This window comes from Tinamus guttatus, unplaced genomic scaffold (genome assembly GCF_059628265.1).
Source record: "Tinamus guttatus ecotype Peru unplaced genomic scaffold, ASM5962826v1 Tinamus_guttatus_pri_ptg000397l, whole genome shotgun sequence".
NCBI lineage: Eukaryota > Metazoa > Chordata > Aves > Tinamiformes > Tinamidae > Tinamus > Tinamus guttatus.
Window position 1 is genome coordinate 3,337,360 of NW_028288931.1, and position 22,144 is coordinate 3,359,503.

Sequence of the window (22,144 nt, forward strand, 5' to 3'; positions counted from 1 at the left end):
GCCTGGAACATCTGCCCTATGAGGAGAGGCTGAGGGAGCTGGGCCTGTTCAGCTGGAGAAGAGAAGGCTGAGAGGGGACCTGAGCAGTGTCTAGAAGTGCCTCAAGGGAGGCAGTGAGGAGGATGGGGCTGGCCTCTTTTCAGTGGTGGCCATTGATAGGACTAGAGGAAATGGCCGGAAACTGAAGCACCAAAAGGAAAAATTTCTTACCAGTGAGGGTGCCAGAGCACTGGCACAGGCTGCCCAGAGAGGTTGTGGAGTCTCCTTCTCTGGAGATCTTCAAACCCACTTGGACGCAGTCCTGTGCCACGTGCTCTAGGTGACCCTGCGTATGCAGGGGGTTGGACTAGGTGACCTCTAGAGGTCCCTTCCAACCTTGAGCATTCTATGATTCTATGATTATATGATTCGAGGAGCCCCCATCACCTGCGCGGCTGCCGACTCCTCTCAATGGTCTGTTTGGAGACAGACCCCCAAATCTCCTGTGTGTTCTGTGAGACTACGGAGTATCTAAGTTCAGGGTCCAGCAGCACTAAAGCATTTCCTGGCTACCAGGTGAAAGGCTGCTGAACCCACCCAAGGGGCAGGACGGCAGCCCCCTCCCTTGCATTGCAAGTTTTCCTGCAGCACGTGGGGCTCGGAGCCTGCCCGGTGATGATGCACGGCCATTGCCCAAACCCCGCACAAAGGCATCATTTTTCTTATCCCCGTGCCATCGCTCTTCATAGCAGTGTTTATGCAAAGCACTAAAAAGCGGAACCGCAGGCGGCCCCGTTGCTGGAGGAAGGCCTCCCTCCTCATCACGTACCCTGCCCCGGTAGCATTCGGGCAGGTTTGGGTGACACCGGGCAGCCCCCGTGCCGTGAATCCATAACAAACAGGGAAGCGGCACCTGCCCTCCCTTCCTCGGTGCTGAGCTGCTCCTGCTGCTCATCCCGAAATCACTATTGGTCCCGGTACAACTGCTGCATGCCCAGCCGTGCTTATTTATAAATTCAAGCTGTCTGGCAAAATGACGCCCACAAATCTCTGCTATTGTTTGTGGGCAGAATCCCATAAAAGCAGCGGAATGAGTTGTTCTGGAAATTCTGCACAAACTTGTTCACAAATAAAACTTGCCTTGTGCTGAGACAGGATACATCAAATTTCCATTCAGTCTGAAACTTCATGTGGGAAGAAGAATGGCAGGAAAAATAATAGGGTTTCTAATGGAAATCCCTGCCAACTGGTAAGTATAGAGAAGATGTAATATCTATCCTTAGGGACGATTTATGCTAGTTGATTTAACACTTTCACAACAAATGGGCATTTATTGACAGTAAATTCTGGCAGAATTACATATTGCACCACCCTGCCACATCCCCATTACTGCTCCTGCGCTGGGGCATGCTGATTGCGAGTGCCGGTGAGATGGGATTCAGCTGGAAGCCAGTGGGCCGGGAAGAGGCGTTTGGGATGGAGGAGGAACACGTCCTGTGGCACCGGGGCTGGCGGAGCCTCTGGTTCCATCTGGGCAGCTTTGATGGGATTCGTATTGTCACCCGCAGGGCCCTGGGGACGGCGGCAGGGCCTGAGCACTGCTGGCCTCCGCAGCGCCCTCGGCCCTGCCCGCTCCGTGCACCCGCTAACGCCGAGGGCAGGACGGGTCCCCAAACACATCCCTGCAATCCCGCGGCAGCGCGACGGCCCCGAGGCACCAGCAACGCCAGCCCCTGCCCAGGGAATGGCCCCAGAGAGCCACACGGAGCAGCGCTGGCCGCGGCGCCCGGGCCCCTCGGGGAGCGGGACCACAGAGAGGCCGCGGGGCGCCAGGCTCGGCGCTGCCAGGCACCCGCGCAATGATTAACTCTACCAACACAATCCGCATTATTTACCTGCCTCTCAGTCAACACACGCGTAATTAGTTTATATAAATATCTAACTCAGATTGTCAAAATAAGCGCCGAGGCAGCTTGTTTTCCTGACTAAATATTTAGCGTGGCGCTGGTGCTCGTGTCGCTGCAGCCGCTGCAGCCGCTGCGGCTCCGTCCCGGCTCAGCCCAGCGCGGGTGCAGGGGCCGGCGGGTAAGTGGCTTTGCCGTTGGCACCTACTGGAATTCCTCGTTTTTAATAAAACGCCGTCTCAGTGCACACGAGCGGACGAGCTGGGGCCGAGCGGCGGCGGCGTGCGGGGCCCCGGGCACCCCAGTGCAGCGGCCGTGATCGCGTCACAGGAGCTGCAGAAATGACACAGTAACATTTTCTCTCTGCACTAAAAGCTTTTGGATCCTTGGGCATCCACGCAGATCTTTCTCTCTTCATTTTCAGTGTTCAAGCAGGAATTTCTAACTGTTATTTAGCTCTCTATTTCACCGCGACATATTTGGCTCAGGATCTTTCAGAGAAGCCGTTACCCCCACGTAACTGTTCATTTACCGACTTTTTCAGCAAAACAAGTAGCCAGACCCTCGGGTGCCTCGTGCAGGCCCCAGTGAGTTGGGACACGCGGGCAGGGAGCAGAGCAGCCGGAGCTCAGGTCCTGCCTTCCTTTTGCCACTTGTGCCCTTCCCTGTGCCCAGCCCAAATTCCCAGGTTTCCTCTAATTTGCCCCAGCCGGAGCTGCACAGCTGCTCCCGGCCTCCCCACGGACACGGAGGAGCCGCAGGCCCCGCTCCCGAGCCAGGACTCCCCGTCTCGAGCTGGACAGTCAGCACCGACTGTCCTCACGCGGCATCAAGGTCACCCTCGCCGCAGCTGGCACCAACCGTCTCACTGGAAAAAGCTGCTTTCTATTTTCTCTAAGTTGTGACAAACGCCAGCAATTCAAATGGGCACTTTCTGTACCAAGCTGATGCAAAAATATAATTCTATTTTCATTTGGAGAGTGACAAAGAAAGGTTTGGGAACAGTCAAGCAGCCACAGCTCAACTTAGCCACATTAAAAGAAAATACATATTTTTGCCCTTGTTGGAAAATTCTTGAAACTCTTCCCTTTAAGACCTCTAAAACTGTGTTATTTGGAGAGGAGAACCTTTTTTTATATATATGCAATAGATAAAAGCTCTTGTAGAAGCTCTTGCTATAGAAAGAACAGAAAAAAAAAGCAATCAAATCCCACTATTTAAAAATATTCCACTGACTTTCTTCACAGATTTTTAAAGTCAAAAGAGATGGTCAGTCTGACATTTCTCCCCAGCATGGGCCACATATCTTCACCAATTTCTACAGCGAACCTCTAATTTCTGTTCGAGTAAAGCGTATTCTAGCAAGACAGCTAATATTGATTTAAAGGTGGCAAGTAAAGACAAACCCACTCTATCTCTAGGTAATTCTCTCCCATGGTTAATTTACTATTTTAATTTTCAGAAGCAGATGTTAAATAAATCTCGCATGGGTTTGCTAAGCACCTGCAGCAGCGGGGAGCTCGGCTCAATGGCAGCGATGCCGGTTCTGGGCCTGCGCTTGCCCTGAGGGCAGAGACACCCCAAGAGCGGCCCCGGGCAGGGCAGCCGCCGCTCGCAGTCCTTGGATGCACCGATTTCCTCGGATACGGCACAGAGCGGAGCCGGGTGGCCCGGGAAGGCTCCCGGCGAGGAGCGGGAATCGGCGCCGCGGCTGCACGGCGCTGCCTGTGGCGGCCTGGCCTGGCCTGGCCTGGCCTGGCCTGGTCTGGCCTGGCCTGGTCTGGCCTGGCCTGGCCTTGCCTGGTCTGGTCTGGTCTGGCCTTGTCTGGCCTGGCCTGGCCTGGCCTGGCCTGGCCTGGTCTGGTCTGGCCTGGCCTGGCCTGGCCTGGCCTGGCGCGCTCCTGCTTCCCTGGCCGCTGCCTCGGGAACGCTCTGCCCGGAGCTGCCTCCCCGCCAGGCGCAAGCTGGAGCTCCCTGCGGCAGCGCGGGGCAGCAGAGGGTTCCTGTCCCTGCCAGGGCCTCTCCTCCTAATGGCTCTTCCCTTTTTCCTTCTTCCTTTCTCGCCGTGGCCCTCCCGTGGTGCTGCTGCCCAGAAAGCGGATCTGGCCGTGGCTCCCCTCACCATCACCCACGTGCGGGAGAAAGCCATCGACTTCTCCAAGCCCTTCATGACGCTGGGCGTCAGCATCCTCTACCGCAAGCCCAACGGGACCAACCCCAGCGTGTTCTCCTTCCTCAACCCGCTGTCCCCCGACATCTGGATGTACATCCTGCTGGCCTACCTGGGTGTCAGCTGCGTGCTCTTCGTCATAGCCAGGTAAGGGCTGCGCTGCCGCTGCCCCGGACCTCGCTGCCCGCCGGGAGCCGCCTCCTCCTTCCTGCCGCAATTCCTGCCGCTCCATCACCCCAGGCAGGCCGGGCTGCTCGTGGGCGGCCGCGACCGCCATCCCCTGCCCTGCTCCTTCCCTGCTTGCGGAGCGCTCCGCAGAGCTGAAGCAGTTTCTCACGGCTTTTCGTGACCCGCAGAGAGCGCAAATGGCTTTTTGCTGCAGTGGGGTGGTGCCCTGCGAGTATTGAGCTAAAACGGGGCTCGTTTAGACCCTTCTGCGCTCAGGTTACACACCGGGCATTCAATCAATGAGTCTACTCAGTTCATTGCGCCCCGAGCAAAGGCACCACGCGGGTTTGCGGCTGGAGGCCGGGTTGTGCTCCGAGCCGGGCACCGTGGGAGCAGGACGAGGACAAGGAGGCCAAGGCCGAGCAGAATGCTCAAGTTTATCATCAATAAGGGGGTTTCCCCACAGTGAGATTTCCCGCACAAGGCCGAGGCCGCCCGGCGCTCGCACACAGCAGGGATGCTCCGCTCCGCGCAGGGCAGCAGCCCTGGCATGAGGATCCGTGCTCAGAGCTCGCTCTGCGCCAGCGCTGTTATTTTAAGGCCTCAGCACAACCAGCTGCCTTTTAAATGCAAACAAAGAGATTCCGAAATAGATTTTGCCAAAGGGCAGCAGGCTGCTGAGCGCACGATCCGTACGGCAGAGTGGCTGCAGAGGTGGAATAAACCCTGTAGTGGAAACTAGCGATGGGCTGCGCGCAGGGGGTTCCTCCTTGCTGCGTCGGCCTGGCGAATAGACCGCCTCTCCCGACACGCCAGAAACTCAGCGCTCATTTGGCAAAAAGGGAATTTAAAAAGCGCTTTTCTTTTCATGGCTGTAGGAAGTCTGTTGCCTTGGAGGTGTCATTGGCACCTCCCTGGTGCAGTGAAGGGCCCCTCGTTTTCCTGCTCTGCAGCGTCCGTCACTGCCGGTGCTCGGGTGGGCCCTGCTGCTCCTGGCCGGACCCCGGACACGCAGCTCTCCTCGGCCTCCGCATTCCCAGCCCCAATTCCGCCCAGGCGAAGCTGCCCCCGCCCCAAGCTGCCCGTGGATCACAAAGGAACCCACTGCTGTGCTCCTAACAACATGGCTGTTTACAGAAATTAACATGCATCTAATTAGCATGTTTTAAACCCCTATATTTAAAAGTAGCCAAATTTGCATACATTTGCATGCGTTATTAAGTCCATCGAGCCTTTGATGAGCTGCAGAGTCCAGGCTGCTCTGAGCATGCGGCTCGAGTCTTGCAAAGGCAGGACATGGCCCCGGCCGGGCAGCTCCCGCTCCCCGGCATGAGCCCTTTCCGCCGGGTGCTGCTCCGGGGCCGCCTTTTCTCTTAGAAATCCTTTGGGAAGCGGCTTCCCTGCTGTCCTCAGCACCCCCCGGGTATTCCAAGGGAACGGCAGATGTGAAGCTGCAGGACTAGAGCCCATCAAGCCTCACGTTACCACACAGCTGCAATTTCCAAGCCCGCATCCTGCGAGGCAGGAGAGCTCTGGAGAGCCCAGCCCTGGGCAGCCTGCACTTGCTGCGCTGCTTCCCAAGGAAGGGTCTGTCCCCCGGGGCCACCTTGGTGCCAGCCCCACCGCGTCCTGACACCGGGCACTGTCCTTCAGGCCCTGCTGTGCCCACGGGAGGAGGTCCTGGGGCTCTCAGCATGGAGGCTGAGCCCAGGGCGGGTATCACTGTGATCCTGCCGTGCCAGGGAGGGTATCGCCGTGATCCTGCCGTGCCAGGGCGGGTATCGCCGTGATCCTGCAGTGCCTTCGGTTGCTGTCTCCGAAACCAAGCGGAACGTGGCCGGATGGAATCCGCTGCCATAACGCGCTGTGGCCATAAGGCTGGAATGCCATAATGCGCCAGGCTGCTTGCACACAGCTTCCCTGCTATGGATTTGTTTTATCCAGCTCTCGGGAGGGCCAAAGTCAGCCCAAATTACCCCGATCCTGCTTCCAAAGCACGTTCACTGCCCAGCTGGAACCCAAACACGACAGTTCCCGCAGGGAATGCAGAGGCACAAGGAAGCGCCAGGATTGATCCAGGGAGCCCCAGGGCGCAGAGAGGGGCCCACAGACACCGAGTAGCCGAGGTCGGACACCGGCACCGACACCGGGATCCCGGGATCTCTACGTGGGGCCGGGCTGCGCCACAGCAGGGCCGGGCGGGAGGAAGCGAAGTGCCAAGGCGAATTCCGCCTCCTTGGCTCCATCCCGGCTGCAGCGGGTGCCCTCGGAGCACGTGCAGCCGATGCCCACTCCTTCCTGCCTCAATTCTTATCCCAGCATTCGTCTCCTAGTTGTCAGCTTCTGTCATTCTTCTGTACACGGATAAAATGAGCTGTTCGGTGGCAAAATTGATGTCCTTGTTACATCACAGCAGTTAGAATGTAATATAGCTTTTTTTTTTTTTTTATCAGGCTACATTTCCACTGAAAAAATTGCAATTATAGTTTCTTTTTCTTTCATTTTCTAACTATCGTCATTTGCTCCTGCCATTCCTCCTGCCTTCACACATTCCTTTAAATAACATCAATATTCAGTGTAGGCTGTGCCATAGCGATCCTTTACCCACAGAGCAAGAGATTTCCCCAGGAAAATACAGGTTATGTTCATCGCATTCGATGTAATGGAAACAGCCTGTGCTCGTGAGCCCAGCACAGAGCTCAGACCGCAGGAACAACGCGGCCGGGACCGGCTTTCCTGGGAATACATCTCCGGGACCAGGTGCCCGGGGCCCTGCTGAGGCTGTGGCCGTGGGTCGGTGCCGCCTGAACCAACTTAGGGAGTCTCTAGAGGCAGCCAAAGGACGTGTCTGACCCGTCTCCTCGTTAATGGGCCCTTCTTGCGTGTTGATGGGGCCTCTGCAGATGAGCAGCAGATGAGCAGGGTGTTGAAGGAACCTGCACTTTATTGGGTTGTCACCTGCCGTCCCCAGCTCCACCCTCAAATGACAGCCCAGCCGCTGTGCTTGGGGCACCACAGGGCATTGGGGGGCCTCAACGGTATTTTCATCTCAACAGCGCTTGGTCATCCATAAAGGACTTATCCGGAGAGGCCCGGAAGTGCTTTGTGCTCTGCTTTATACGAACCCTTCCTTGAAACGCCCCAATGCCAACAGGGCAGATCCCCGCGGCTCCGCATGCGGGGAGGAGGGCCGGCCCGAGCGGAGCCCCTGCGTCCCGCTGCAGCGCTCCCGAGCCCTCCTGCGACGGTGCCTCCCGAGCACCGCGGCCTCGGCCTCTGCCCGCAGCTTTCCCAGGAGCTCGGGCGGCTCCGGGAGCAACTCGGGCGGCTCCGGGAGCAACTCGGGCGGCTTCGAGGGCTCCCTGGGCAGCTCCGGGAGCTCCTTGGGCAGCTCCAGGAGCTCCTCGGGTGGCTCCGGGAGCTCCCCAGGCGGCTCCGGGAGCTCCCCAGGTGGCTCCAGAAGCTCCTCAGGTGGCTTTGGGAGCTCCTCGCTCACAGACCTCATCGCGCTTCCGCGTGTCGCCGCCTCAGGCCAGTTGGTCTCCCCAGTTCCTCTTCCCTCCCGCGTTCTGTCCCTGGCAGAGGACGTTTCCGTCTCATCCCTGAACTCTGCCTCCTTTCAGCGGGCAGGGCTGGGCACCACCTTCCACGCAGCTCTGGCACGGACCTGCAGCGAGCTCGCAGCAGCGGGCAGCGCACGGGGCTCGGGTCCTGCCTCCTCCGCGCTTCTCCCTTCTCATCCTTCTTCCTTTAAGAGGCCGCAGAGGCGGCGGGAGAGGCTCCGCTCTTTCCCCCAGCGCATCCGCCTGCCTGAGGACTCCCGCGATGCCGAGGGCAGGGGAGCTCCTGGAATAGCAGGAAGCCTGGCACGGAATGAGAGAACCACCTCCCAACACCAGCTGTGGGCCGCGCTTCAAGACAGGGCTGTTGTGAAGCTACGGGGACTTCAGAAGGAAGGAGAGATGATAATTAATGCCTGGTTCAAAAGCAATTATGACAATTAGGTTTTTAATTTAGTCTCTGCAAAAATTGGGATTCTTAGAAAATATAAACAAATGGCTCTAAATCCATGAGCCTCCCTCCTGCGGAGCATCCACCCCAGACCCTGCCAAACGGGCTGCGTTGGAGGCTGCACTTGCCCAGGCGCCTGGGGCAGGATTGGCACAGACGATCATAGAAAACCCCCTGGGTTTGGTCCAAGAGCTCCAGAGCTCTCCAGGAACACGAGGAGAGCAGTCCGAGCTGGTCTCCATGGGCCCTGGGAGCTGGCGCTGCGGCGGGTGGCCCTCGGCAGGAGATGCCCCGAACGGGCAGCGCTCGCTGCGGGCAGCGCTGCAGGGCGAGTCCGCACGGGCTGCCGCGGCGCGGCTCCGGGCAGCGTTTCTGCCTCACGGCTTGGTGGAAAAATCCGCTCCTCGCTGGAGCTGAACCTCGCACGGATCCCTGTGCGCGCTGCGGAAGGAACCCCTCAACTTCCAGACTTTGGCTTAGCTGGGAGCGCAGCGTCTTTCCTTGCTCACTAGGAAAGGCTCTGTCTTTCCCGCATCGCGGCGCGGTTGTGTCCGAGGGCTAGGGCCGGCGTTGGCCGCGCGGCCGCTGACGGGCTCTCGCTGTGCCGCAGGTTCAGCCCGTACGAGTGGTACGACGCGCACCCCTGCAACCCGGGCTCCGACGTCGTGGAGAACAACTTCACCCTGCTCAACAGCTTCTGGTTCGGCATGGGAGCGCTCATGCAGCAAGGTAGGGCCCCGGCCCCCGCGCCAACCTTCCCCTGTTGCTTTTCATAGAATCACAGAATGCTCAAGGTTGAAAGGGACCTCTAGAGGTCACCTAGTCCAACCCCCTGCACACGCAGGGTCACCTAGAGCACGTGGCACAGGACTGCGTCCAAGCGGGTTTGAAGATCTCCAGAGAAGGAGACTCCACAACCTCTCTGGGCAGCCTGTTCCAGTGCTCTGGCACTCTCACTGTTAAGAAATTTTTCCTTAAGTTCCTGTGGAACTTTTGGTGCTTCAGTTTGTGGCCGTTACCTCTAGTTCTGTCGGTGGCCACCACTGAAAAGAGACCAGCCCCATCCTCCTCAGTGCCTCCCTTGAGGTACTTCTAGACACTGCTCAGGTCCCCTCTCAGCCTTCTCTTCTCCAGCTGAACAGGCCCAGCTCCCTCAGCCTCTCCTCATAGGGCAGATGTTCCAGGCCCCTGATCATCCTTGTGGCCCTGCGCTGGACTCTCTCCAGCAGCTCCACATCCCTCTTGTCCTGTGCGGCCCAGAACTGGACACAATACTCCAGATGTGGCCTCACCAGGGCTGAGCAGAGGGGCAGGATCCCCTCCCTCGACCTGCTGGAGACGCTCTTCTTTTCAGCTCTGAGCCTTGTTCGTGGCAGCACAAGGTAGAACATGTTGCTGCCTGTCAAACGCAGCAGCCGCAGCGAGGAGAGCAACAGTGCGAGGCCGCTGCCAGGGGAATCCCAGCCATCCCGGTGCCGCCGCTCGGATCCGCCTCATCCCGTTGACTGCAGGATGGGGAGGCGGCTCCCGGCGTCCGCGGCCTTGCGCTCCGCAGGGAGCGGCTCCTGCTCCTTTTGCCGGAGCAGACGCGTCCCGCCGCTCCGACGGCTCCGCCGGGCACTGCGGGCTGCAGAGGAGTTAACGGGATAAAGAGCTCCGGGAATTAATCTCATCAGGGGAAGCAGCTGCGATCCGGCAGTCGGGCATCCTGGCGACTGCACTGATGCCATGGATTTGCGCGGAGTTTCGCACAGACTCCATCCACGTCTCTGGGTGGAGAAGCAGGGACGGGATGGCCGCCGGGGCTGAGCCCTCTCTGAGGACCCCAGGAAAGGACCCAGGTTTTTTCTGCTGAGGAGGCCACCAGGTTCCTCCCCGAGGAGGCCGGCCCTGCTGCTCCCCCTTCCAGCACAGGCCACGAGCCGCCTGGCACTGGCACGTTCCCCGGCCCGGGAAGAGCGGAGCGGCAGGCGGCTCCCGTCCCGCCTCCGAGAGCTGCACGAGCCGCGAGGGACGCGCGGTCCCTCCGAGAGCTGCACGAGCCGTGGGGGATGCTCTGTCCCTCCGCGAGAGCCTCTGTCCAGGGGATGGGCCGAGCTGAGCAAGCAAAGCCCTCGGCCACCCTGGAAATCTGAGGAAACGAGCCTCCTCCTCGGCCTTACTTGGGCACCTGCCTTTATTTGGTGCCTTCCAGGCGTCAGGGCCCAAGCGGCGGTGGCAGCGGCGCGTCCCACGGCCACGGGGCAACGCAGCCACCCCAGCGCCTGGGGACACGGCCCGAGGACGCTTCCCGACTCCCTTTCCCAACTCGCTCCGTATTAAACGGGCTCCACCAAGAGCGAGGCTGCAGCACCCGCATGGGGCACGGCCACAGGACACCCCAGCGACAGGACACGCAGAAACCAGACGCACGGGGGGAACCGAGTGGATTTGCTGGGAAAGGAGCAGGGGGGGAACCTGGAATTCAGAACAGGACCAAATTCAGCTGTGATCTAAGTACAGAAGAATCAGGAGCAGGAATGAGTGGAAAACGTCAAACCTTTGCCACGCTCTGTCCCGCAGCAGCGGTTACAGACAAGGGCTCGGCGGCTCCCGCTCTGCCGCGGCGCTGCATAAAGATTCTGCCCAGGCCTCGGCCGTCCTCGCGGACCGCGACGGGCCCCGGCAAGGCGGTTTAGCAGCATGAATCATCCTCTTATCAGATGCTGATAGATGAACAGAGCTGTGGGCTTTGCAACTCCATTCCGCATCTAAGAAGCAGCATCTTTCAAAGCCAGACGGATGTCACACCCTCCCGTGCATCAAAGGGAAGAGTCGGAGCGGGAAAGGAGCAGCGCAAAAACCTCCCAACCCGGCACAGCTCCTGTGCCTCCTCGTGCACCCGGACAGCAGAAGAGCTCCACTCCACGCTCTGCTTTGATGCCACGCTGCTTACAATTGCTTTGCAAAACCCAATCTTTGGTGCAAATTCCAGGCTGGATATATCCTCTGAATGCAGTTGTTTCAAGCTCAAAGCACTTTCCTGGCTTGAAAAAGTGTCCTGGGTGATTACAAAAATAGCACAGCCCATTTAGTCCTTCATGTCTGCTCAATAAAAGTCATTCCAGACCTGTTACACCTTTTATGCTGCAACATCTCCTGCTTCCCCACCTCCAACTGCTATTCAAAGTACTGGACCCTGATAGCTCCTTTCTCTCACTGTTTGATTTGCTTTTTTAAACCTTGTGTATTTGAACACAATCCCTAGAGTCAGTCCTTTGAAAAGTAATCTATAAAAAAGCAAAGCACTTTTTAAATGGCAGAACAAAACACTCATAAAAGTTCATAAATGGCTTGCTATTTAAATCTCATAAAAGCAAGCCAGTTAATTACTCCAGTTTGAACGTTTCCTGTAAATTGTGCACTGTACCCAAGGTCAGCAATAAAGGGAGAAGCTTTTTCCACAAATGCTACCAAAAAACCCATTGATTTCCTTGCATGCAAGATGTCTGGATGATTTTCCTGTAAAACAGTTGGCTTTAGCGGTGTAGCTGTTACAGTTTGAAAGTGAAACCTAGTCCTTGAATATATATCTATATATGAACGTGTATATATATATATAACGTACGCGTGTATATATAAAGCAGATCCTTTCTCTGTGTTTCCTTTTCTGTCCTTCTCCCACCGCAGGCTCGGAGCTGATGCCCAAGGCGCTGTCCACACGGATCATCGGTGGCATATGGTGGTTCTTCACCCTCATTATCATCTCGTCCTACACGGCCAACCTCGCTGCCTTCCTCACGGTGGAGAGGATGGAGTCCCCCATCGACTCAGCAGATGACTTGGCCAAGCAGACAAAAATAGAGTACGGAGCAGTGAAGGACGGAGCTACCATGACCTTCTTCAAGGTGAGCTCGAGCGCGGGCTCGGCGCCTCCGCGCAGGACACGGCGCCAGCGAGGCCGTGCCGGCCGTGCCCGCCTTCCTACCGCAGCTTCCCTAGCTCCACGGCACATCCGGAGCCCTTCCCGGCAGGAGCCACCTCTCCAGCTGCTTTGGCTTTGCACAGCACCGGGGACGGGGACAAACCCGAGCCCCAGCTCGAGCCGAGCCGCCGTGCGCGCCCCCCGGCCACCGCTTTGGGTTTGTCTTTGGTTTGGTTTTACAGGTGAAACCCCCTTGCTTTTCCTTCAGGTGTTTGCACTAACATAAGTGAGTTTTATTAAGCAGCTCCGTTCCAAGGGGAACAAACCAAACCCGCTGGATAACGCAGATTAGAAAAGCAGCTGGCGCCAACGAGGCGCTGAGATTACTCTTTGTTCACGCTGCTCTTCTCTCAGAGCTGCTGAGAAAAGGCAAGCCTTGCACACCGAGAGACTTTAGGTTTTTCCTTTTTCCCCATTGTTTCTATTCACTCTTTGGTCATTATCTGTATCCTTTGATATGGGGCTTGTCTGGCATTTGTTAGCACCGATAATTAAAATGAACGATCTTGTACTGCCACCAGGATTATAGCACAGCGGATACGCGAACTTGGAATTACAGCTCATATAAACTGGAGCTTAATTAGCAGAAATAATTTGAGGGGAAAAGTTACTTATGTTCCAATATAATGGAGAACAAACCTACCCGAGTAACTGGGAGAGAAAATGGCAGAGAAACCTGGAGGAGAAGAGAATGGGAGCGAGTGACTTCCCCCTGCATGCATGGAGCATCGGGGAAGGGCAGCACTGGGGACACGGGCGTCAGGGCATCAAGGACGGTGCCAGGGACACGAGTGTCAGGACTTCAAGGACGGTGCCGGGGACACGGACGTCAGGGCATTGAGGATGGCGAAGGGGACACAAGTGTCAGGACATCGACGACGGCGATGGGGACACGGGCATTGGGCTGGGGACAGCAGCTGGCAGCAGCCCCAGGAGCCAGGACGCGGTACCCGGTTCAAACCCTGCAGGAATCGACCCGCGGCGTCGAGAGGCTTCGCACTCGCTATTGCCTCAAATATGAGGAGAAACCGAGGGATGTGAAAAGACCTTTGAAACCACAGCAGGGCTGTAAAAACACACGTTAAAAAAGGGCAGGAGAATGGAGGAATAGAAATGAGGGCGATTAATCTAAGGAACGACCGTGATGGCAAACACGAGGTTTGGAGGGGAATCTCAATCTAAAAATTGAATTTTGAAACCTTCCTTCAGCCAAGGCCCTGGCAGGAGCCGCGGGAGGGCCGGGAGCAGCAGCGCCCGCGGGAAGGGCCGAGGCTGCCGCGGCGCAGGCAGGAGCGCGCGGCGCTGCGGGCGTCCGCACGCGGCTGTGCCGGGAAGGCGCTGCTGTCCCATGGAGATGCGGGTGTCCTGGGAAGATGGGGCTGTCCTATGGAGACACGGCTGTCCTGGCAAGTCACTGCTGTCCTATGGAGACACTGCTGTTCCGGGAAGACGCTGCTGTCCCATGGAGATGCGGGTGTCCTGGGAAGATGCGGCTGTCCCATGGAGACGATGCTGTCCTATGGAGACACTGCTGTCCCCTGGAGACACAGCTGTCCCGGGAAGATGCGGCTGTCCCGGGAAGACACAGCTGTGCCAGGAAGACACTGCTGTCCCGTGGGGACGCGGCTGTGCCGGGAAGACACGGCTGTCCTATGGAGACACGGCTGTCCCGTGGAGACGCGGCTGTCCTGGGAAGACACTGCTATCCTATGGAGACACAGCTGTCCTATGGAAATGCGGCTGTGCTGGGAAGATGCGGCTGCGCCGGGAAGTCACTGCTGTCCCAGGAAGACGCGGCTGTCCCAGGAAGACACTGCTATCCTATGGAGACACTGCTGTCCCGTGGTGGAGACGCTGCTGCGGAGCAGCCCCCGGCACGGAGCATCCACCTCTGCTGCCAGCCCGGGACACACAGGGCATCGGGAAGCCGCGTGCAGCTGCCATCGTGCAGCGGGCTCCGTAGCTGCGCTGCAAAGGCAGCTGCATTAGGCAGTCAGCAGTTTAATTGCCAAGGCTCATTAACGGGAGCCAACGTGCTGAATGTTAATAACGAGAAAGAGCCCAGCGCTTTTCCGCAGATCCATAACTTTTCTTGGCTATGACTTGGTTACGGAGCCATTACTCTTCCCAAATCCCAGGCTTACTTTGACGGGCAGTAACAGAGACTGGTAAGGAAACACGGAAGATTTGGTTTGGTTTCGTCTTTAATTAATCCTGGGACATGCAGATGCGGAGGAAAATCCTGGGAAATGCAGACCAGCAGGCTGCCGCTCTTTATATATATATATATATATATGTATATGTGCTTGCTCTTGCAGCAGAGCTGGTGCATGCAATCCTGCCCTTGGCGTGGGCAAACGCACCGTGTTGCCTTCCAAAAGCAGCACCAGCCCAGAACAGCTACTGGGAGACCGGCTTTTACTGTCGAGGTTTAACTACTCCTTCCAGTAAGAGTTTTATATGGATTGAAAGAAAACTATCTCTTTTTTTACATCATCAAGGACACGGTATCTTTATTGCTTCGTATCATTCTCCATCAGAGCCATTCTTCAGGCTCCTAGCAGGCATTTGGTGGGGTTTATTTATGCAGTGTATTTTCCTTTTTCTTTTTTTTTTTTATTATTGTTGTTCAGAGATGAATTATCAGGGATGTCCCTCCTGACAAGCGTTTCAATTACCGGAGCAGCGAGCGCGCTCCTGGGGATGCTCCGTTCATTTGTCCTTCACGTAAAGGGAACCACGGGAGCGCGTGTGACCTCCCCTCGCCGCCGGCCACACCGTCACGGGGTGACAGGGCCAAGGCCGCAGCCCGACTCCTCACGGAGCGTGTGGGAAGCTCTTTATTCCCCGGGAATGCAGACTGGGTTCCAGGAATGAGCACGGATCGGTTAATGTCGGAACAGCATCTTCCTCCCACGACAGATCGTGCCAAAAATCCTTCCCGTCCTCAGAAGGATGCTGCCTCTCCCTAACAAATGCTGGGCTTCCCGCGCGGTTTGCAGCACGCACGTCACCACGCGTGCACGTATACATCCACTTGTACAGAAATGTTAAATCCCTGCGAGTAAGTATCTTCAGTTGGTGAAAATCAATTTATTTTCTCGCAGAGGCTGGAATTGAAAACCGCCAGCCCGCAAGTTACTTTCTTGCCAATTCTGCTGATAAAAAGCGTATGTGTCTTGGCAAGGTGCCTTCCATTGGCTCCTCTAAACTATTCCATTAATTTATTTGGGTGACTGCTCTTGAAACATTGGCTATTAAAGGCAGCTTCCAAGCTCTGGATCCAATGGATGAACGCCGGGGCGTCTCGGCGCTGCGGTCGCAGCGGCACACCCCATCTCCGGATGCAAAAATTACTTAATATATAAAATCTGAGAGGATAAAGCTGCAGCAAAATAACCCTAGTTATGCACATGTGTTGCTGCTAGTTTACAGCTGGCGGATCTCAGAAGTTTTTGCTCCTTCCAGTTGCATGTTGTCCAGTGGCACCATCCAGCTCCCCGGATATAAGTGATCCTGGAGCCATCGGAGCTGCAGAGAGGTGGGAAGGGGGCCTAGACCCCCGGGCTACAGGACACGAGAGGGGCCGTAGGAGCACGGAGCCCCCCAGGAACGAGGGGCTCTTCAGCGGTGCCAGGAGAGGCGGCAGGACGGGCGACGAGCGCCCGCGCGGCCACTGCCGGCCGCTTTTCAACTGGCCCTTTCCCAAATGGCCAAATCCACGAGGGCGCCGCGAGCGCCGCGCCGGGGACGGCCACTCCGTGCTAAGGAGCTCGGGAGACTCCTCCAGAATAAACCCCGGGAGCAGCCGGAGGGTTCCGAGAGCCCTGGGAGCGGGAGCCGAGCGGGAACGGGGCGTCCCGGCCTCCCAAACGGCCGTTCGGACAGGCAGGGCAGCGCCTCAAGAGGAGAAAAGAGCTTTTCCCTTCCAGGAGCCCTGTCTCATGCCATTTAAGCTGCCTGAAGAGCTGCCATGCCTCATGCAAGTCCTATTAGCTTCACTAAATGCAGCCTATTGATTTTTTGCCAGTTTATTTTGCTCTATGCTTTAAACTGGGGGACGCTGATGTTGTTTAAGAGCTCTGTGTCAACACCGAGGAGCCCTGAGTGCCGGGAGAGCCGCTGAACTCGGCCTCTCATGTGAACTATATAAATGTTAAACAAGCCGTTATCAGCGAGTCCAGTACGTTACTCATTTCAATTACCCACCGTAATGTACAGATATTTAATAATCCCTTTGGAGGCTACATTTCTTGCTGCTCTTTGAGGTTTGATGGATGCCACAAATCTACCTTGCAGGCACCGGGCCGGATTTCCAAGCGCGGGGGATTATCCGGCCTCCCGAACGGCGCTTGCTCCAGCACCTCCACCCCAGCAAGCTCATCAAGGGGATTAGAGCAAGCGTGAATTTTAACCAAGGAGAAATAAGGCCAAGGATATCCGAGGCACGAGACGGAGCCAGCCAGGTTAAGGACAGAGAAAGAGCCCTTGTTACCGCACAATACGGACCAAATTCGTTACATGACAACTGCCAAAAAGCGGCTCAACTTTCACTGAGCACATAGAAAAAGGAGGACAGGCAATGCATTTCAAACATAAAATACTACGAGGGATTTTTCATTTTAACTCTATCTTTTAATTAATTTACCATGCATTATAGAGAGGTTTTAATCAGAAAGAAACCGATGGCATCTTATAAACGGTACCAGAAAAAAGGGGGGAAGATGTGATAACTGCAGTGGAGGTTGGCTGTTTTATTCCGTTTTTGTTCTATATATAAGAGCAGCCGGGCTGGCACTGCCACCAACGCCGACCCTACACGGGTCCCGTCTTTAGGGACACCCGCGCACCACTGTGTTTAACATGTCATGGACAGCAACACGACAGCTCCCTATCATCAACCCAGCACGTTTCCTGCTGAAAAAGGAAAATTTCTGATGCAAAATGAAAATTTCTAATGAAAAATGAAAAAAGCATTCATATTAATAGCAACCTAGAAAACACGCTCCTCTCTTTCCAATAGACCGCTGATAGTGGAAGAACATCCATTGGTTATTTTTAGCCGTAACAAAATCTTCTCGAACATTTCTATGCCTCTGTTTATGTGGATATGTTAAATTTGTTTGGCAGTTGCACATATCTCAGAGGAGACATGTTTTCTTGGGAGGCTGCAAGGATAGACAAAAATATAATCCAGAGTGTGCAAAGAAGGAAAACATGCCCTCCGAAATGTTCTCTGTCTTCCCTCATTGTGCAGCAGCATTACAGGATAAACAAAAGCCTGGTTGGGAAACTAATAAGTTTAAGCAGATTTACCGATAGGCTGTCGCTCCAGCACGTTCTGCAGGGCATCAAGGCAGGGTCTTGCTGTACCTTACTGAGACGAAGGAATTTTTCCGCTTCCAGTCCGAGGTCCCTGGAGCAGGCGCTGTGTTTTCGCTCGGAGTTTGCACAACATGAGCTGCGATGGGATCGTCTGCTCTTGTTAACGGCCGGCTGGTGCCAAACAGCTCCGGGCAGGGAGATATTTAAAAGTCAAAGTGATAATAGTTTCACTGTACCTGTTCTCAAACGGATACTTTTTATTTACTATATATTTGTTTTTAGAGGTGTTTCTTGCAGCAATTAGAAGATTAATTCTTATTTTGGGTGCTTCTTATTGGGGTGATTGTTTTTGCAGAAATCCAAAATTTCCACCTTTGAGAAAATGTGGGCATTCATGAGCAGCAAGCCCACGGCGCTGGTGAAGAACAACGAGGAGGGCATCCAGCGCACGCTCACGGCCGACTACGCGCTGCTCATGGAGTCCACCACCATCGAGTACATCACGCAGAGGAACTGCAACCTGACGCAGATCGGGGGGCTCATCGACACCAAGGGCTACGGCATCGGCACTCCCATGGGTGAGCAGAGCGCGGGGCGGCACGCGGCGACCCACGGCGTTTCCGAGGGTTTGGAGCAGCCGTGCCCAACGTGTCCCTCCTCGAGTGATCCGTGGCCTCCTCTTCCCCGTGCCCTGGTTTCCGCAGGGTCGCCGTACCGGGACAAGATCACCATCGCCATCCTGCAGCTGCAGGAGGAGGACAAGCTGCACGTGATGAAGGAGAAGTGGTGGCGCGGCAACGGCTGCCCCGAGGACGAGAGCAAGGAGGCCAGCGCCCTGGGCATCCAGAACATCGGCGGCATCTTCATCGTGCTGGCCGCGGGGCTCGTGCTCTCCGTCCTCGTGGCCATGGTGGAGTTCATCTACAAGCTGCGCAAAACGGCCGAGCGGGAGCAGGTACCGGCTGCCTCTGTCCCCTGCAACGGCGCCGGGCTGGGCTTCCCGAGCTCCCTGGGGGCCCGGGGCTTTCCAAGCCTGGTCTGGAGGGCAAGGAGCTGCCGGGAGGTGGTGGGAGCTGCTGGGTGGTGGTCCGGGCTGTTGGGAAGCTGTGGGAGCTGCTGGGATGCGGTGGGAGCTGCTGGAAGGTGACAGGAGGTGATGGGAGCTGCTGGGAGGCTTTAGGGGCTGCCAGGAGGTAACTGGAGCTGTTGAAAGGTGGTGGGAGCTGTTGGGAGGCAGTAGGAGATGCTGGGAGGTGGTGGGAGCTGTTGGGAAGCAGTGGGAGCTGTGGGGAGGTGGTGGGAGCTGCTGGGAGGTGGTGGGAGCTGTTGGGAAGCAGTGGGAGTGGTTGGGAGGCAGCGGGAGCTGCTGGGAGGCTATGGGAGCTGTTGGGAAGTGGTGGGAGCTGCTGGAAGGCATTGGGAGCTGCTGGGAAGCGGTGAAGGCTGTAGAGAAGCAGTGGGAGCTGCTGAGAGGTGGTGGGAGCTGCTGGGAAGTGGTGGGAGCTGTTAGGAGGTGGTGGGAGCTGCTGGAGGTGATGGGAAGCAGTGTTGGGAAGCAGTGGGAGCTGCTGGGAGGCTATGGGATCTGTTGGGAAGTGGTGGGAGCTTCTGGGAAGCGGCGGAGGCTTTAGAGAAGCAGTGGGAGCTGCTGGGAGGCGGTCGGGACTGCTGGGAGGCGGTTGGGGCTGTTGGGAGGCGATGGGAGCTGCTGGGAGGCGGTCGGGGCTGTTGGGAAGCAGTGGGAGCTGTTGGGAAGCAGTGGGAGCTGCTGGGAGGCGGTTGGGGCCATTGGGAGGTGGCCCCTCGGGTCCCCTGTGCGGAGGCCCCTTCACCCCGGGCGGGCAGGGCCCCGCGCGGCAGTGACGGCCGCCCCGTCCCCCCGCAGCGCTCGTTCTGCAGCGCCGTGGCCGACGAGCTGCGCCTGGCGCTCACCTGCCAGCGCCGCGTCAAGCACCGGCCGCCGCCGCCCGTGCTGGTGAAGACGGACGCGGTGATCAACATGCACCCGTTCAACGACCGCCGCCTGCCCGGCAAGGACAGCATGGCCTGCGGCACCGGCCTCGCGCCCGTCTTCCCCTAGGCAGCCGCGCCGGGGCCCGGGCTGCGCGCGCCCTGCAGCGGCCAAGGACAAAGAGAAAAAACAGAGGAAAAGAAAACAAAAAGACAAAAAAAAAAAAAGAAAAACAAGCCTGGTTTGGTTCACTTCAAGAACAAGGCCTTTAAATAACTGCATCAGTCACCGGCGTTGAAGCAAGAGCTTCAAAGCATGGACTGCAACATGGGTCTTGGGGCGTTTGGGTTATTTTTTGGTTTGGTTTGTTTTTTTTTAAGCTTTGATCCTACAAGCCTCATGGATTCCCAGCGTACCCCCAGCACGAGTCCGATGTTTACATCCTGGAAACACACGGAGGCAACGATATCCCAAGGCAGACTGCCTGGGCGGGCGGCAGGAACCCCTGGAGCAGGGATCTTCCGCACGGAGCAGGGATCCGCCGCACTCAGCAGGGATCTTCTGCATGGAGCAGGGATCTTCCACACAGAGCAGGAATCTTCTGCATGGAGCAAAGATCTTCTGCACAGAGAGGGATCTTCCGCACGAAGCAGGGATCCGCCGCACTCAGCAGGGATCTTCTGCATGGAGCAGGGATCTTCCACATGGAGCAAGGATCTTCTGCACGGAGCAGGGATCTTCCGCATGGAGCAGGGATCTTCTGCACTGAGCAGGGATCTGCATGGAGCAAGGATCTTCTGCACGGAGCGGGGATCTTCCGCATGGAGCGGGATCTTCCGCGTGGCAACAAAGAGAAACGCTCTGTGCTCCCCCTGCCCTGGGCTGCGCCGCCCGGGAGCCGTCACGGCCGCGTGTCCCCCGCGCCGCCGCCTCCGGGCGCCGCGGCCGGACTCGGGGGCACCCGGCAGCCCGGGCAGCGCCGTGAGGATCCCCACGACCCTGGGCCGCGCCGGGACCGCGGAGGAGCTACCAAAGAGCCCGCGCGGGGCGAGAGCTCCCGCAGCAGCACGGGCCGCCCCGCGGCGCCGCTGACCCCGTTTGCCTCCCCTCGGCCCGCTTTGCCTTTGCCCAAAGGGACAAACCTGTTCGGAGCGAGCTAACATTTTCTTTCCCCACCTGTTTCCTTCCCAGAAGTAGCAAATTAGCTCAAGGGGAGAGAGCTTCCATCAGGGAGCCCCGTTTGTCCTTATTTTGTCTCTCCGAAATGACAAGCAGCCGCGCAGTGATCTGAAACGCAGCGGTGGACGCGTCCTGTTCCCACTCCAGCAATGAGATGCAAGGAATTGATGCTGCCTTCACCCTTTTTTCATACAAACCATGAAAAATTAGAGGTGAAAGCTGCCAGTTCAATGGGCGTCACAATCCTAATAATTTGCTGACAAAAAATAAAGCTCACTTATACCCTTCCAGCCTTCAAACAGGTTTTAAGCAGCACGCGCAGGGGACAGAGTCTTTTTACGGATTCCTGCAATGGGAAAAGAGAAGCTCAGCTCAAATTTTAGCCTCCTGGCTTGCAAAATGCTGGAATTTCGAATTGTGCAACGCAGCGTTGGGGCTTCCTGCCCTCGCCCTGCTCCCGAAACGGGAATCCAGGGCCGCTGCAGGACACGGATCCCGACGGCAGAGCGGAAAACCCGGGCCCGCTCCCTAAATCTCCTAAAATCCAGAGCCTTTCTGCCCCTCCTTGCTGATCCCTGCGCGTGCCGGAGAAGCAGACTTTGTGGTTTCATTACAAATTTCGAAGCTCTTAAAAACAGGTTTTTACAAGCAAGGCAAAGATACAAGCAAAGGCCCAAACTGGCTTTAACTGTCCTGGGAGTAAAACGCCAGGGGAGATCGCATCCATTTCGCTTCTCGGTAGATTTTTTTCCTTTTTACGCAAACGCTCCTAACGGCATCAGCCCCAGCGCTCCCTCTCGCTGCCGTGCCCAGGGAAGCACCTGGAATTGCCCTGCTGGATTAACCATCCTCTCCGCGCTGACCGTACATCAGCCAGGAAGCCCCAGACAACCCCGTGTCCCTGTTCGGGATTTCCGTGGGAGACGCCGACGGGAACAGGCCGAGGGCGCCGTGGGAAAGCCGGGCTGCTCCGCGTCCCGAGGCAGCTCCCGGGGCTCCGTGCGGTGCCGCCCGGCGCTCCGGCACCGCGAGGACCCGCATCCGCACCGGCATCCGGCTCCCGCCCGGAGCACCCGCGTCCTTCCCGTGCCAGCAGGAAGGACGCGGCACAAAACCCAGCGGCTCCCGGCTACTGGAGGGTGCCTGAACTGCTGCCATCTCCCCGGGCGGGCCCTTTGCTCCCGGCACTTGCAGATTCCGGGAGGTCTCCCGGAGCGGAGCCGGGACCTGCGCGGCTGCTCCGCGTCCGCTCTGCCCTCCGCGGAGCTCCGGAGGGAGCGCTGGCTGCGAGACCCCGCCGGGGAGCCCTTGACATGTTTCTCAAAAAACAAAACAAAAAAAAAAACAAAAAAAAAGAACGGGAAAGAAAGGAAAAATACTGGTCTCCGTGACATTCAGGGGATTTTCCTTTGTGGAGACGCAGAATTTCTATGAATATAGTTTTTTGTAAACATTTTGTAACAATTTTGGTTTCATAGTAACTGTGTTACTTG

At 57.0% G+C, this 22,144-nt stretch overlaps 1 protein-coding gene across 2 annotated transcripts in view; it reads left to right on the top strand.

Moving 5' to 3' along the window:
- The window catches only part of GRIK3 (glutamate ionotropic receptor kainate type subunit 3), a 64,175-nt gene extending 44,566 nt beyond the window's left edge, over window positions 1-19,609 (top strand). For both annotated transcript variants that reach the window (XM_088531177.1, XM_088531178.1), the window contains 6 exons: window positions 3,977-4,200; window positions 8,843-8,961; window positions 11,902-12,119; window positions 17,877-18,099; window positions 18,226-18,476; window positions 19,407-19,609. In XM_088531177.1, coding sequence (XP_088387303.1) covers window positions 3,977-4,200; window positions 8,843-8,961; window positions 11,902-12,119; window positions 17,877-18,099; window positions 18,226-18,476; window positions 19,407-19,601 — 1,230 coding nt within the window. In that variant the 3' untranslated portion in view covers window positions 19,602-19,609. The remainder of the gene's footprint in view (window positions 1-3,976; window positions 4,201-8,842; window positions 8,962-11,901; window positions 12,120-17,876; window positions 18,100-18,225; window positions 18,477-19,406) is intronic.
- The last annotated feature ends 2,535 nt before the right edge of the window (window positions 19,610-22,144 follow it).